This window comes from Pteropus medius, unplaced genomic scaffold, assembly GCF_902729225.1.
Source record: "Pteropus medius unplaced genomic scaffold, Ma_sr-lr_union100, whole genome shotgun sequence".
Lineage (NCBI taxonomy): Eukaryota > Metazoa > Chordata > Mammalia > Chiroptera > Pteropodidae > Pteropus > Pteropus medius.
In genome coordinates, this window is record NW_024344378.1 from 23,972,008 (window position 1) to 23,989,806 (window position 17,799).

The 17,799-nt window shown below is 38.4% G+C and overlaps 1 protein-coding gene across 1 annotated transcript in view; it reads right to left on the minus strand.

Annotated features, from left to right (window-relative positions):
- Window positions 1-17,564, minus strand: part of ENTPD1 (ectonucleoside triphosphate diphosphohydrolase 1) — an 80,285-nt gene extending 62,721 nt beyond the window's left edge. The window contains exon 1 of the mRNA XM_039871661.1: window positions 17,448-17,564. Coding sequence (XP_039727595.1) covers window positions 17,448-17,463 — 16 coding nt within the window. The 5' untranslated portion in view covers window positions 17,464-17,564. The remainder of the gene's footprint in view (window positions 1-17,447) is intronic.
- Between the last annotated feature and the right edge of the window lie 235 nt (window positions 17,565-17,799).

Sequence of the window (17,799 nt, forward strand, 5' to 3'; positions counted from 1 at the left end):
AAAACACATCGTAATTAAAATGCCAAAGGTTAAAGACAAAGAGAGACTCTTAAAAGCTGTAAGAGAAAAGCAGTTAGTTACCTACCAGGAGCTTCCATAACACTGTCAGCTGATTTCTCAACAGAAACTTTGCAGGCCAGAAAGGATTGGCACAAAATATTCAAAGTGATGAAAAGTAAGGACTTAAACCAAGATTACTGTACCCAACACAGCTGTTGTTTAGAACTGAAGGACAGATAAAGAGCTTCCCAGACAAGAAAAAGCTAAAGGAGTTCATCACCACCAAACCAGTATTACAAGAAATGTTAAAGAGATTTCTTTAAGAAAAAGAAGAAAAAGGATCAATAATATGAATAATAAAATGGTAATAACTATATATTTATCATTGATGATTTGAACTGGAAAAGAATTAAATGCTCCAATCAAAAGACATAAGGTGGCTGAACGGATAAGAAAACAAGACCCTTATATATGCTGCCTACAAGAGACTCACTTCAGATTGAAAGACACACACAGACTGAAAGTAAAGGGCTGGAAAAATATATTCATGAAGATGGAAATAAACAACAACAAAAAAAGCTGAGGTAGCAATATTTACACTAGACAAAATAGACTTTAAAACAAAGGCTATAACAAGAGACAAAGAAAGACTCAGTAACTCCATTTCAGGGTATTTATCCAAAGAAACCCAAACCACTAATTTGAAAAGATATTTGCAGCCTTATGTTCACTGCAGCATTATTTACAATATCCAAGATATGGAAGCAACTGAAGTGTCCAGCAATAGATGAATGTATAAAGAAGAAGCAGTACATACATGCAATGGAATATTACTCGGCTATAAAAAAAAGAATGAAATCTTGCCATCTGCAACAACATGGATGGACCTAGAGGATATTATGCTAAGTGAAATAGACAGAGAAAGACAAACGTCATATGATTTCACTTATATGTGGAATCTAAAAACCAAACAAAACAGAAATAAACTCATATATACAGAGAACATTTTAATAGTTGCCAGATGGGAGGGGGGTTAGGAGGATGGATGAAGAAGGGAAAGAGATTAAGTAGTACAAATTGGTAGTTATAAAATAGTCATGAGGAATATAAAGCAGAGCATAATGAATATAGTCGGTAATATTGTGATAATTATGTATGATGTCAGGTGGGTCCTAGATTTATCTTAGATCACTTCGTAAGTTATATAAATCACTAATCATTGTATCATACAACTGAAACTAATATAATATTGTATGTCAACTATAACAGAAAAATAAAATTTTTTTTAAAAAGAGGTATTTCACTGCATATCTTGCTAGTCTTCCTCCTGTATATATTTCATGTCTACATTTATCAATTTTTTTGACAAAATGGGTCTCGAATGTTCAACTCTCTAACTTGTTTTTCTCTTAACAATGCTTATTTCTCTTGTCCTTGGAAATTCTTTTACAATATCTTTTGATTACTGTTTCACATATGGATACACATTACTTTAGCTTATTTCCAATGGTTCATTATCACAAATAATACTCTAATAAATATCCTGTGGGTACATCTATATACACATCCAGGCTGCTTTGCTTAGGGTAAGTTCTCATAGTAGATGTGCTGGGTCAGAGTATGGACACTTTTAAGGCTTAAAATAGGCCAGATTTACTTCTAGAAAAGTTTACCCATTGTACTCTGGCCAACATTTTGAGAATATTAATTTCCCCCACATTTTCAACAACAGTGAACATTGTTAAATAAAAAACACAAAAACTTTGCCTTTAGGTATGTGAGAAATACAGCCCTGGATGGGTGCTTAGGAGTCATGGCAGGCCTTCCAGAATCTGTCTTGAGGATAAACTTGGAAGTTTTCGATAGCATATTCTTGACATCTAGGATCATTTTACATATTAGGATGAATCAAGATATTGGCAATATTTGACAGTTTTTGACCTACAAAACTGTCAACTTCGAATGGTTCGCCCTTAGAAATACATTTATAAAATTAGGGAAGGTATTATAGGTTAAGAATTGGCCAAATTGTCATTGCCTTTTAAAAGTTTCTCAGTTATGGAAGAGCCATCAATACGATCTGCTCTAATGGGTAGGCCTTGCTGTGCTTCTGCTGAAGGGATTCGACAGGCCTCTTCAAGATGTGCTATTTTGACATGTGAATTATTTTGAGCTAAAGGCAATGGAGCCCCTGAAGGTTCACAAGAAACTTTAGTTTCCCCCTTGAGGAACTTAAATTAGGGCCTTGCCTATAATAAATGTTGTCACCAGAGATAACTTTTTGTGACCCATCTATAGGGCCTATAATTACTGAATATCTGCTCTTTTTATCGTCCTAAGAATGACCTTCCTCCCCTCTGAAGCCTTGACCTGCCTTATCTCATCCTTAGCTCAGAATGCCATATATACCTCATTTTAACCTTCTGTCTCTGAACCTCTCATATATATGGAGTCTCTCTAATGTATGTGGGGTTCTCATATGTACATATGTAAATAAATTTGGTTATTTTCTCTTATTAATCTGTCTCATGTCAATTTAACTATAAAACCAGCTGGAAGAAACTAGAAGTGTAGATGAAAGTTTCTTTGTCCCCCACACTGCCAGCCTGGTTGGATGGGTTGGGGTGACCCCAAGTGAACCACAACTGGGTATGATAGGGACTCACTCACTGGAGTCCACTGAAAGATGGCCTTCCTATAGAGAAGTACTACTATGAATTAGGATTTTGGAGAGAGAATATGTATCTGGTAAGGTTAAAAAGAAGTCAGAGAAACCACAGGAATGCTAAAGGTATATGAAGAAATGTCCAATGGATGGTGGCTCTTGACTAATGGTGAAACATTTATAGCCCTGAAGGGGAAAGGTATCTGAGAAACACCATCTTCTCTAATGGAAGAAAGGTATCTATATTTGTTCAGAGGTCATGCCCACAGATAAATGAGAGAACTAGCCTGGCATGAGTGGGAGCCACAGAGTTAGCAGGAAAAAATCATATGTCATCAAGTTTCAAGGGGTCCTACAGGACATCAATAACAAGAGGCTTAAATATAACAGGAAGCATGATATCAAGGAAAGGGATCTTTTAACGAGCAGAGGAGTTATACTCTAAAACTCATTCAGCCACCGACCAGCTGTGCAACTTGGGCACACTCCTTCCCAACTCAAGACTTCAGTGTTTCTGTCCCTCATGTACTACTGTATTTTGGAAAGCCAATTGGATATTCTACTTTTAGGAGTTTATCCTTAAGAAATCTTCAAAGACATCCACTGAGATCGATCCATAAATATTTATAATAGTAAAATATTTGGAAATGTCCTATCTGTCCCACAAAAGGAAATGGTTAAATAAATATATTGCATATGTTCAAATGATGGAATACTATATGCAGCCATTAAAAATCATACAATAAAAGCCATTCAATTGTCATGACAAGTTATAAAAATAGAAGATTGCAACTGGTGTGTATAATATGGCCCCAAATTTTTAGTAAATAAGGATAATAAATGACAAAAAGTAGGAAATAAGAGAAAGACTTAGAAGTTACATGACAAAGAGTTATGAATGGTGAACTTACAGAAAATTATTTTCTTATTTGCCCTTTAAATACTCCAAATTTTCCATAATAAACTTGTATTATTTCTGTAATTTAAAAAGATAGCAAATATTCATTTTGTTCTTGAATTTTTATAAGAGTTTATTTAATGACATATGCCAGGGAGCAAGATCTCAAATGCTCCTTAATTAATTTTATTTTAATGAAAAGATTTGAAAAGTCAAATTCCTTCCAGCACTAACATTCACTGAGTCTTCTTGAAATGTCAAATGCAGAGCTATCTAGACCACATTTAAACTGTGATTTCCTACTCCTACTCTAGTTCTCCCTTAAAGGGCAGAGTCCTCCAAACCACTGGGTTTTGCAAACAGATATATCCTCTGAAACCATAAGGCAAGTTCAGGGAATGCAAGAGTAGGTAGGGGCCTAGAGTTTGGGCTGCCTTTACAATCTGAATTCCAGAGTGAGCTCACTGAGAAAGGCACATTTGTAAAAGACCACATTTCCCGGCCCTGTACAAAACTCTGGCTTTCCTTTCACAACAAATGTTTGCAGCCTGGATGGTCTGTCAGCACCAGGGGTTAAACACCTTTCCATTCTAGATAGCTGATGGTAGGGACTGTAAATAGGAGACACAGACAGAAATAGGCTATTTCTAGCAGAAGTGAACACTTGCTGTATTGTCTGCCAAAAGTCCATTTCCCCTTCTTCTGGTACCAGAACTCTGAATTTCCTCTGAGGAACCATGCCTTCCTCACACTCAGATGTCACTGACTCCTCCTTAGTTGAGGGAGGAAGGAGAACATGGGAAAGGAGGAAAAGAGAAACAATAGGATGAACTCTAGTGAGAACTTTGCCGTCAGCACTCCAGCAAAAGTGCTCTTGTCAAGGTCACCATCGACCTCCGCTGTGCTAAATGCAATGGTCAATTTTCATTTTTACCTGGTTTGACCCATAAGCAGCATTAGACCCAGCTGACCACTTCCTCTTCTTGAGACACTCTTTACTTGGCTCCTAGGACACCATGCACCATACTCTCCTTGTTTATCTTCCTCCCCTCACCCAACACACACATTCTCTCTCTCTCTCTCTGTCTCTCTGTCTCTCTGTCTCTGTCTCTCTGTCTTCTCTCTCTCTCTCTCAATCTCTCTCTCTTTCTCTCTCTCTCTCCTTGTTCCCAGCCCTTAAAGCTGAAGCATCCCAAGGCTCAGTCCTTGAAACTTCTTTTCTATCTACACTCATCCAGTCTCAATGCATTTAAATCCAATCTCACTGAGCTTAAACACCATCTGATGACCCGGTTTTGTATCTTCAGCGCAGTCATCTTCCCTGAACTCCAGACTTGTATATGCATCTGATCAATTCAAAATCTCTACATCAAATAGGCATTTATTATCAAATAGGCATCTCAAACCTAAAACATCCAAAACTGAGCTCCTAATCTTCCCACTTAAACCTGTTCCTCCTATAGTCTTTCCATCTCAGCTCAAGGCAACTCCACCTACCAGCTCCATGTAAGGCCCAAAACCTTGGAGTCTGTTTCCTTTTCTCTTTGTTTCCCACCCAGATTCAATCAGGAAATAGCATAGGCTTTATCTTCAGAATAGATCCAAAATCCAATCGCTTTTCACCATTTCTGCTACCATCTAGAACTGAACACAAACATATCTCACCTATATTATTCCAGTGTCTCCCAACCAGTCTCCTTCTACCCTTGCCCCATTTCAGTCTGTTCTTTACACAGCAGCCAGAGTGATCCTTTTGAAACATGGATTGGATCAAGTCACTCCTCTGCTCAAAACCCAAAGTGGTTGCCTATTTCACTATAAATAAAAGCCAAAGGCTAAACAATGGCCTACGAGGCCCAAGAAAGTCTGTTTAGGCCAAATATACCTCTCAGCATTCACCTCTTTGCTCTCTCCCACCTAGCCACACTAGCTTTTTTGTTGTTCCTTAAACACTTAATTTCTTTTCAGGACTTTGTATTTGCTGGCCCCTCTGCCTGGAATGTTCTTCCCACAGATAGCCACACGAATGACTTCTTCACTTTTTTAAGGTATTTCCTCAAACTCACCTTCTATCTTATCATCCTGTCTAAAATCGTAATCTCCCAACACTTATCTCCCGTCCCTGCTTCAATTTTCTCCTTAGTACTTATCGCATGATATACCATGCATTTTACTTTTTTCGCTTAGCTGTCTCCCCAGATTCCTTCACACAGAACACAAGCCCCATGAGGTTAAGGATCTTGTTTTGTTTCCTGCTGTATCCTCAGTGCCTAGAACACTTTATTACCTATTCTGCAACTTTGGCATTTCTTGAAACTTCAGTCTCAAAACACCCTGTGCCCCTTGGCTATGAGGTTCATACTCCTTGGCTTGCTCCTTCCTTTCTAGGCATTCTTTCTGATCTCTTTTCTTAAATCCTTTCTCTACTCATCCTTGTATTAACATTGGTGTTTCCTTAGGTCCCGTTCTCTATCCTCTTTTGTTTTCATCCTCTACACTTTAGGGTGACTTATTCATGCCCATACTTTCAACCACTGACTCCATGTTCCAACTCCAACTCCTATAATTCTCTCGATTTTCCCCAGACCTCTCTAAGTTCAAGGTCCAAATTTCCAGCAACCAACAAAATATCTCTGCCTTGATGTCTTATGAGCATCTCATATTTAGCATGCGCCAGGATAAACTTCTTATCTCCCTCTTCTTCTGCCAAACCTACTTCCTTCCCCCATTCCCAGCCTTATATAAACATTTATCGACCCAATCATCCAAATCTAAATTTGAAAATGTCTTGACATTTCCCTCTCTTTCCCTTCCAACAAACCACCTAGCTCTCTATCTCAGACTCTATATCAGAAATATTGTCTAAATCTAGCTCCTCCCATCAACCCCCAACCCCCAGCTTAGGTACAGGTCCCCATTATCTCTTATCTACTGGATTATTGCAGGAACTCAATCCTAGTCTCCCCTCATTGCTCACCAACTTCTTGGTTCATTCCCTAGATTGATGCCAGAATGATCTCACAAAGCCAAATATTATGACCAAAGAATATAATGAGAGAATAAGTAAAAATACTTTGCCATACTCTCCCACATTCTTGTGATAATCTGTCTGTACCCTAAAAGAAATGCTTCCCCGCTCCACCCACCCATTAAACACCAATGCATTAGAATTAAGAAACAGCACTAACAGACAGTATCATCTATTCTGAGACAAGGCAGCATAACTAGGGTCAAGTAAACAGAGGACTTAGTTGGGCCTCTCGACACCCATTAAGTTGGGAACACAAAAGCACACTATGGGAGAAGAGTAGCAGAGTATGATGGGAACTCTTTGGGAAGCCTTGGGTTTATTGTTTTGCCTTTCTTCGTTTTGTTTGTTTATGTGTTTGTTGTTGCCTCTGAGTGTCTATCGTGAGTAAAAAGAGACCTTACAACGGAGCTCAAACAAAAGGCATTACTTGGGCAAGGCACCAAATGGGACAGGAGCTCACTCCCCAGTTCAACAAAGGTTTGCTCTCAGTGGGGAAGGAGGAGCAAAAGCAAGAAAACGGTCCCAGAGAAGGATCATTCCTGAATGCCTGTATGCCTCTGGACAACAATATTGACAGAATTCTGATAGTCTTAGCTTCTCTATTTTCTGAAATATGACAATATAGCAACAGGACTTTTGCCTAGATCTGAATTACCTTTTTCCTTTTGGCTAGAGGATTATTTTCCCACACATAGAGAGGAATTCAGCTTTTTGTGATTGCATTCGTCCAGGATGCAAACAGAATCTGAGGGAGTCAAGGGCAGACTATGCATTCCAACCATCTCTAACATTGGCCTGGGATGACTCTCCTCTAAATCTTCCTTTAATCTTTTTAGAATAAGGTGAAAAACACATATTTTTATTTGTACACCTACAAAAGGAATCTCTTTTCTTTAAAGGAAAAGGCCTTAGATTAAATAAATTTTGCTCTAAAATAGAGAGGACAGCAGAAGAAAAGTTTGCCTCCAAAATAGATATGATACAAGAATGAGAGGGAAATCTTCCTTTGTTTAGTTTTTGGTTGGATACAGGAGAATGTTGTTATGAAAAGAGAACAAACTGAGATTAAAAAAAAAAAAAAGATTTCATGGAAACCAAAAACATTGTAACTGAATGAAAGTTTATATTGGAGATAATTAAGGAAAATTGAATCAGTGTTGTTGAGCACAATCTTAGGAAAATATTCTCAGAATACAAAGAAAAATAAATGAAGGAAATGAAAGAAGGAAGAAAGGAGGAAAGAAAAGAAGGAAGGGAGGAAGAAAAGATTAGTTTACTCTTTTACCATACTGATGCCCTTTCTCAAATATTACTTTGGTATTCCTACCAAATCATTATGAGAGGAACCAAAATTAAAATCTCAAGAATGAGGAAAAGTAAAGTGAGAAAAGAACTATATTGAAGTTGATAAATTCATGGAGTGGTGAGTTTGATTATTAATACTTAAATAAAAAGTAAAAACCCTGTGAAATAAATGACTAATAGAATTTTCAACATTGGAATTTATAACATTACCAGATTAAATAAAATAAGAAAAGAAGACACAGAGACACAAAAGCTTTTGAATTCTTATCCTTCATAACAGAGTCAAAAGTTATTCTTTTTCTTTCCTTTGATAGTAAGATAAACTTATGCTCAGGAATGTTTTTCTTTTAATTTAAGTTATCCATAGATAAAAATAAAAATAAGATGTCTGTTATTCACAGCTTTGTAGAAATATATAAAAACAAACAGTAGTCCAGAGTCTGTCTAGAAAAGAGCATAATATGAGAAACTATTTAAACACTAGGGAAAATAAAACAAGAATGGCAAGTAAAATAAATGTGAACTAAAGTCCTCTATGAAAACAGAGACTCAAATTGGATTTAAAAAGCCAGTGTTTTACAGAGGATACATCAAAAATAAAATGAAAATCCCAGCTAGCTTTTTTGTAGAAATTGACAAGCTAATCCTAAAATTCATATGGAAATTTAAGGAACCATAATAGTCAAAACAATCTTGAAAAAAATAAAACGAAGTTGGAAAACTCACACTTCCTGATTTCAAAACTTACTACAAAGTTATAGTAATCAAGACAATGTGGAACCGACACAAGGATAGACACATCGATCACAGAATAGAACTGAGAGTCCAGAAATAAACCCTCACATTTACAATAAATTGATTTTCAACAAGAGTGCCAAGAAATTTCAATGGGTCAAAGAAGAATCTTTTCAACAAATGGTGCTGTGACAACTGGATCTTCACCTGAAGGTGAGCCCCTACCTCATGCCATATACAGAAATTACTCAAAATGGATCAAAGACCTAAATGTAATGGCTAAAACTATAAAACTCTTTGACGAAAACATCAATGCAAATTTTCATGACTTTGGATTAGGCAATAGTTTCTCAGATAAGACACTAAAAACATAAGCAACCAAGCAAAATATAGATAAATTGGACATCATCAAAATTTAAAATGTTTGTGCTACAAACAACACCATTGGAAAAATGAAAATACAACCCACAAAATGAAAAAAATATTTGCAAATCATGTATCTGATGAAACTTGTATCTAGAAAATATAACTCCCACAACTCAATAATTGTTTTTTTAAAAAAACCAATTAAATTAGGCAAACATTTCTCCAAAGAAGATAAACAAATGCCTGTTAAGCACATGAATAGATGTTCAAAAGTCTTAGCCATCAAGGAAATGCAAATTAAAGCCACAAGATACCACTTCACGCCCATTAGGATGGTTGTAATCAAAGACAGATAATGAATGTAGATAAAGATAAAGAGAAATTGGAAGCGTCATGATACTGATATTGGAAATGTAAAATGATGCAGCTACTTTGGAAAACAGTCTAGCAGTTCCTCAAACAGTTAAACATAAATGTATGACCCAGCAATTTCACTTCTAAGTATATTCAAGAGAAACTAAGAACATAGGTCTGCACAAAATGTTGAATGTGAGTGTTCATAGCAACATTATTTATAATGCCAAAAAGTGGAAACACCCCAAATATCCATCCGCTGTTGAATGGATAAATGAAATGCGGTATATCCATACAGTGGAATATGTGGCATAAAAATGTCCAGAATAGGCAACACTACAGATAGAAAGTAGACTGGTGTTTGCTGTAGAGGAGATGGGGTTGGTAGGTAGGAAATGGAAGTGACTGCTAATGGGTATTGTGTTTCTTTTGGGGGTGATAAAATGTTCTAAAATTGATCTGATGATAGTTGCACAATTCTGTGAATATACTTAAAAAAACACCAAACTGTAACCTTTAAGTGGGTGAACTATATGGTTTGTGAATTATATCTCAAAATAATAATATTAACAACTATGAGTTTGTATCTTAACTTCAACAATTACTGATCGAGAGACTTTAGGTAAGTCACTTAAATACTCATTCTTCAGTTTCTCACTTGTAAGATAGGAACAATAAACAGTATCAACCACAGTTAATATTTGTAAGGTGATTAGAACAGTGTATGGCCCAAAACATACCATAAACCTGTAGGTTAATTAACTAAAGCCGCTACCATTTCCATTTATTAAAACCTTACTGTATTGGTTTCCTATGGCTGCCATAACAAATTACCATAAACCCAGTGACTTAAAACAGCACACATTTATTTATGTTCTGGAGGTCCAAAGTCTGAAATCAGTTTCACTGGACTGAAATCAAGGTGTCTGCAAAGACACCCTTTTCTGTTGTCTAGTGCATTCCATGCATTCCATAGCTTATGACCTGTTCCTCCATATTCAAAGCCAGCAGCACAGCATCCTGCTACAGCGGTTACATTGCCTTCTCTGTGTCATCTTCCTCTTCCTCTCTCTTGTAGGGACATTTGTGATTGCATTTAGGGCCCACCCGAATAATCTCCACAGTTCAAGATACTTAATTTAATCACATCCAAAAGGACTATTTTCCGTATAAGATAACATTCATAAATTCTAGGGATTAGGAGCTATAACCTTAGTAGCCTACCAGTTAACTTTATCAACCAAAAAAGCAGAAAAAGAAAGTAAATCTATGAAAAACTCCTTATAATTATTTCTAAGCTCACCAAAATAAAGCAATAACAAAAACATTAATTAAAAGATGGTATGAACAACATTTTACATAGCTTAAATTAGAAAATATGAATTCTGCACTATTAATTTCTATTTATCAACGCTTGTTCACTGGCAACTTTTCCATTCCTCCCTACCCTACCTTTTCAGTGCAATGCCTAAAAAATTATTTTGCTGATAACATATCTCTTCAGATATCTTCAGATATCTTTTTGTGAATTTGTCTGAGTCTTTATCCACTGAGCAATACTGTTCTGATTTTATGGTTCGGAGATTTTGACCACTGCTTCCTAAATCCTGCCAATCAGAGGCCCCTCCTGGCTCTGGCTTCTGGGGTCTATCATTGTTATTTGGAAAGGAAAAGTTTGATAATTTTCAGTCCTACTCATTCCATGCTTCTTAAAGTTATGTAGCCATACAAGTCTCAGCTGCCTAAGATGGCATCAGAGAACTTAATCTTATCTTTTTTTTAATCTTTCCCAAGACTATTTCCTAAGACTTCTTCTCTGCCATCTACTTTACCTTCCTTTTGTATTCCCAACTCCCCATCACCACTCCTTTTTTCTAACAAGCCACAATAAAAATGATTCACATCTCATTTTTCTCCCTAGAACTGAAATTCTTGTAGGTATCAATAGAAGTATACAAAAGTAAATGCGTATATACTATAACTTCACATAGGAGAAAATTATGGTTGGGAAGGGATTATCATATAATTAAAATGGCTGGATAGATTTACAAATATCCAATTTTATTATCTTAAAAACAGAGTATATCTTATTCACAAATGATCACAGATTTATAAAAATTCACTACATGCTTAGGTACAAAGAAACCTTAGAAATTATAAAGCCATATTCTCTATTATGAATAAAATAGAAAATTAATTTGAATTAGTGGTTCAAACTAAAATAACGATCACTTGGAACTTAAAAAATATATCATACTGGGTTAAAAGGACAATGAAAACTCAATATCAAACTATTTTGAGAGCTACAACATCACAGATAAAAATGTATTGGATCTGTTCACAGCTATAAGCTTCTGAATAAAAACACTAAGAGAAGATTCAGAAAAACAATTGCAAATATGGCAGAAAAACCTGAATATCTTTATTTTATAAGAGTTCACATAAATTAATTTAAAAATATCAAATCCAAATAAGTAATAAAAAGGCAAAGGATGTAAACAGACACTATACAAAAAAAGCACATTATGTGAAAAATGTCTCATTTACTGGTAATTTAAGAAATACAAACTAAAACAACATAAAAGTAGATAAAGTTGCTTAAACAAAAACACCCAAACTGTCAGAAATGCAGCAAAACAGGAACTGCTTGTGGGAGCATGAAGGGTCCACCCTTAGGGAAGGCAACTTGGCAACAGTAATCAAGAACTTTAAAAAATATTTACAAGTTTTAACCCAGTAATTCCACTTCTGGGATTCCACCCTCAGCGTGCAGGCCTACATATGGAAAAACTTCATGCACAAAGACGTTTGTTGGAAATGGAAACAACCTAAATGTTCAATAACAGGGGAATTGTTGAATAAACTGCGTGACTATAAAAATTATGCTAACAAAGACTATGCTATAAAATACCCGTGCTTCGCTGCTATGCTTAAAGCCAGGCTTCAAGATCGTATCTATATACAGTCTATGATCACGATGCCAGCTCCTAATTTTTCAAGGTCCTAGTCAAGTAAATACTAAAAGCAAGAAACAACCCAGGCATAGTAAAAGAAACAAAGTATTGTCACAAGTGATTGTTTTTCTTCTCCTCCTAATCTATATTTTCATGTTTTTCTAATGGACATGTTCCATATTACTTACACCCTTATGCACATAAAGGAACTGTCCTCATTCCTCCTGTGAATCAAAAGGAAACACCTCTTTATGTAGGGTGTGTGCTACCATTGTTCCTGGGCTTCTAGAGTCATTGTGATATTCTAGCACAAAATCTGCAGGGTGGAAGCATGTTAGGCAAACGCTCCCCGCCTTCTTTTCTCTAACAAAAATTCCATCAGCCCTCTCTGCACCCACTTTCCTCCTCCGCACCTGGGATGATTCCCACCTTACTTCCACAGTGTGGAGACAAGGCCCCAGGCAAGCTGCTCCCGGTCCCAGAGCCCTGAGTCCTTGCTACTCCCTGCATGGCTGCTACCTGCAGTCCCCTGGCACTCCAGACACCCAGCAAATGGTTCTGGAGGCAGCCACATGTTCTGCTCCGTTGCTTCTCAGGTTGGAGGCAGCGAATGAAAGTAGCTTATGGACATTTGAAGCCATGGAGAAAAGGTGGGAGATATTTAAGAAATCTCAACACAGGACCTTTTTGTGTAATAATAGTTTGTGTGCGATGAAGGTTTAGTCTTGTTTCTTGAACGGCAAATTGGAGGTCTCAACTGCCTATTCTGGATATATATTAACTGAATGAACAAACGAAAGAAAAGAAAGAGAGAGAAAGAGAGAGAGAGAGAGAAGAAAGAAAGAAAAACGAAAGAAAGAAAAGAAAGAAAGAAAGAAAGAAAAGAAAGAAAGAAAGAAAAGAAAGAAAAAGAAAGAAAGAAAAAGAAAGAAAGAAAGAGAAAGAAAGAGAAAGAAAGAGAAAGAGAGAGAGAAAGAAATAAAAAGAAAGAAAGAGGCTTCCTATTATCCTGCAATCACATAGCTAATCGCTAACTCAAAGTGGTGGCTTGTGGGGAGGGGAGAGCAATACTGGGGAGTAGCTTGGTCATTTGGTACCAAAATAAGCCCTGACACTAAGGTATGCAATAACCCTATAATGTGGCTAGTCAAAGAATGGCCTATGGAGTGGCAGCATTACAGTCACTTGCGAGTTTTTTAGAAATGCAGAATCTCAGGCCTCACCCCAGGGTTACTGGGTCAGAATCTGCATTTTAACAAGATCCCCAATGATGCACATGCATGTTCAAAGTTTGAGAAACACTGCCTCAGAACACACACACGCATTCACCAAGACAAAGCTAGTGCCTCTGCTCTTCTGTGCTTCCATCAAACAATCAAGGGGTTGGATCATTCTTCACCACAGGGCCGCCCGAAAGCCTTCCCCCAAACTGCTTCATGGAACAGAGCTCACCAAGAATAGACCCTATGCGATTTGTCCCAGGTCTCACCTTCACTCTTTAGGGACTGAGCCCAGCACCACACAATTCAAAGTGACAGGTGGGATTACACATTAATGCCCTTGGGCACAGTCACTGGATAGAGTGCAGAAACAACCAAAAAGACAATACAAAGGAGAAAATACTCTTAAAACACAGCTCAGCCAAGTAAAAGCAAGACCTATCACCGACATTTGTAAAAACGATTTACCACATGTGCCTAATGACAATCATGATTAAGGAAATAATTTAATATGCAGCTAATTACTTTGTAAAGGTTTATTTGATTACATGATTTATAAGTCTAAATTCATAGCCAGGGCTAAAATTTGAACTCCTGCCTTCCAATCTTCAGGATGGACATGTAAATAGGTTCCCTGCTGAGAACTTTAAAAAGGTGAAAGAGCTTTTTACTCTTAAATCTAGGCAATGGTTTTGATAAAAGAGAGGAAAAAAAAGGTCTTTAAGGATCACTGGCTCTGAGAAGGGCCTTGCTGTGAGACCAGACCCTACTCATCTTTCTAATTTCTAAGTCCAAATGAAGTGTCCCATGCTTTGAGAAGTTTTCCCAGAAATCATCATTCCCTATTCTGTTTCTTATGACATTTTCTTTAGACTTCTATTATGGCTCTTAGGGAGGCAGGAGAACTTATGCATTAGGAACCCAGGCTTTGCAGCCTAATTATATAGGTCTAAATTCCCCCTCTGCCTATTACTAGCTGTGTGACCTTGGCCACATAACTTCATTTCAAAGCTGTAAGATGCAAAAATCTATATCATAGGTTTACCGTGAAGATTATGTGAGACAATGCATATAAAAATTACAGTGCCCGGCACATCATAAATAATCAATGTTAGTGATTATTACCAGCACTTCACAAAGTCTGACTGTAATTAGAGTTGGTTGTATATGTCTATCTTCCCCACTAGACTGTGAGCAAACTGTTTATACCCCACACATCTGGCATAGCGACTTACGAATGGTAGACACACAATAATATTTGTCAAACTGGTTTGAAGGTATGCCAGGAAGAGGAAAGGGAGGGTGCTAGAAACAAGTTTAATGTACTTTATTTTATCCAGGGCTAACTTCTGTAGTGTTTGTTTTTCTCCTATTAATAACCAGAGTATATTGTCTCAGACTATGCTATAAAATGGGGCTGGAGAGACACTATTTCTGGAACCAAATGTTCTGTTCAGAGAAAGTGAGGTTGTGCTATGAGGCATCTGAAATCTCCAGTTGTTCCCCGGCTGAGGGGGACATGGGGGCTGAAGTTCAGATGGAGCTAGACTGGCCAAACTGGGTGCCCTGGCCTGGGGCTACATCAGCTCTGAATATCACCCACCTAGTGAGGAAGCATTTCGTTTCTCAGTATATCCACTTAGAGGAATGTCTTTATAGATAGCACAAAAGAGCTATATGTACCAGCAGGAGCTCTACAGCAACTCAAAGTTCTCCTTTTTAACCAGCGTGCTGACTCTTGGATGAACATCAACTAAAATAATACTTGACTTACTAAATATTTATTGAGTGCCCATTACATGCTAAACATTGCTCTAGACATTGCAGATCCAAAGGTGAATAAAGAAATTATAGTCAGGGAAGGAGGAGGCAATGCAGAGGGAAGGAATGTATACAAGTATGATAAGCCACCTTAGGAATTAAGGGATGAGGTGTAGAAACATCCAAGATAGGGCCTAATCTAATGCTGGAAGGCTTAGAGAAGGCTTAAAAGGAAACTAACAACCAAAATAAGGCTTGAAAGAGTGATAACAACAGCTAATGTTTATTGAGCATATACTATATGCATGAGGCCCTGTTCTGAGAACCTTGCATGAATCCTTCATTTAGTCCTTACAATTCTATGAGGTAGATATTATCATCCTCTTCATTCAACGGATGAGGAAACTGAGGCACACAATTAGTAATGGCGGAGCTGAGATTCAAACCCAGGCAGCTTGGCTCCAGGCTGAAAGCAAAGGAGAGAGCCAGAGAGGTCTTACGGCAGAGTTAAGTCCCTTGCAGCAGCAGTCTGGGAGGGAAAGAAGCAAGGTCTTTTTTAGGAACCGAAAGTAGCTGGGGTTGGGGACGTAAGTTCAGAGATGACTGGACTTGTTCTGCAGGTTAGAAGGGAAACCAGAGGCAGAGGATGTCTTGTGTAGTCTAGCTGGATGATTCTTGTCACCTAACCCCTCCTGGCCTCAGTCTCTCCTTTCTGTAAAAGGCGTAATGACAATACCTGGGCTCTACCATAGAGAGGGGCTCTGAGCACCAAACGAGAAAAAAAAAAAAGAAGAAGAAGAAGTATGTGAACTTGATAGGAAAGCACAAATTCCTTCCCAGACTGGAGATTTCATCAGTATCATCTCTCCAGTAGCTTCAAGAGTTTGCAAACCCGAGATCCACAGTGTCGGGGCAGTAGCGGGAGCCTTGGAAGTGGAGCAACACTGTAGGGCGGAGAGGCGGAGGTAGGGAGTAAAAAGGCCGGCGGAAGCTGTGTCCGATCACCTGCATCCAAATTCAGCACTTCAACTGCGAGATCCCAAGGCAAGCTGCTCTCCCACTGCCTCAACTCTACCATCTGAAAAATGGGGATGGTAACGTAGCACTCATTTCCTAAGTTGATGTGAGGAATAAATAACACGTGTCACATGCTTGGAACGGCTCCCGGCACAGAGGAGATTTAGTAAAAGTTAACAGCTATCATTATTATCCTTATTAAGAAATCTTCCGGCTACTCATCCCATTCCTCCGTGTTCTATATGGTTAAAACGTGTGCGGATATTAGAAGTTAGAGATAATGAAGAAGGTTTGCAACCTTACACACCCACACTGCATCAGAGATTCTTCCTGGCTCCTACTGGCTGGCAAGCAGCTGGCTCTCCGGGCAGAAAATGCCCAAAAGAGGTAAAAGATAGAGACTGCACACCATCTGTGCAAACCAGGCTGCTCTTGTAGTTTTTAGACAAAATCTAAATATAGTAAGTCAGATATGCCTTGCTTTCTTAAGATAAAACTGTCCTTCGCCCTCCACCTTTTCTCTCCCCTCCCTCCCCCATACACATACAAACTCCCCCACACGTCCCAAGAAACTTTCGGTCTTTTGCAAGACATACTGTGGGATCCTGTTGTGATAGCCTCTTGCCACATTAACTTCTCTAACTCCCTGCAGAGAAGCCTTTACTAATTCCACAACAGGCAAGCACGCAGGAAATTCGAGAACAAAACAAATCTCCTACACACGGAGCCCAGCATCTTCAAGCAAATACGCCGAGGTACAGACCCGACGCGAGATGACTCTGGACTGTAGATGAGGCAGCTCTTAAACTGCAAGGGGACCAAAGAAGTCATTTGCCTCTGAAAAACCAGCTCTGAATACAAATGGTAATGAATATTCATGAGTCCCTTCAGCTGCCTCAAAGCCACCCTTGACTACAACCTCGGGGCTTTGCTTCCTAAAAAGCTTCCCGAAGTTGTTTCTCTGCTCCCTCTCAGAAGGAGAGGGTGGGAAAGTTCATTTCGGGTTTTTTGCCTCTTGCTCTTTCAAGTACTCGCTTTTGGTCTGGGCTTTTTTGGGGGGCGCCGGGGGTGCGGGGAGTCCGCCTTTTGTTTGTTTGTTTGTTCTTTTTAAGGATCTGGATCAAATCAATTTTGCTCTTACCCTTTACATCTTCCATAACTGGCAGCTTTTGTTTTCTTCCTCTTTGCTCTTTTTTTTTTTCAGCCTCTGCTTGCTGTGGTCGGTCTCAGTGAGAGAGGTACTCAAGGAACAGAGATATAACAGACCCTCGGGCTCGTGGGAGGGGCTAAATTAGCCGGCCCAGTTTCGGAAGGAACTTCAAACCCTCTGTCTTTTTCATTGACTGGAAGCGACAGATTGGCCGAGGAGCCCAGTTGCTCATTTCCCTAAAGCCACCAGACGGCTTCCCTAGGTTGTAACTCGGTATTCCTGAATGTTCAAATATTTTGCGCGCGCGCTCTTCCTCTCTTTTTGCAGAAATCCGTTTTCCCCC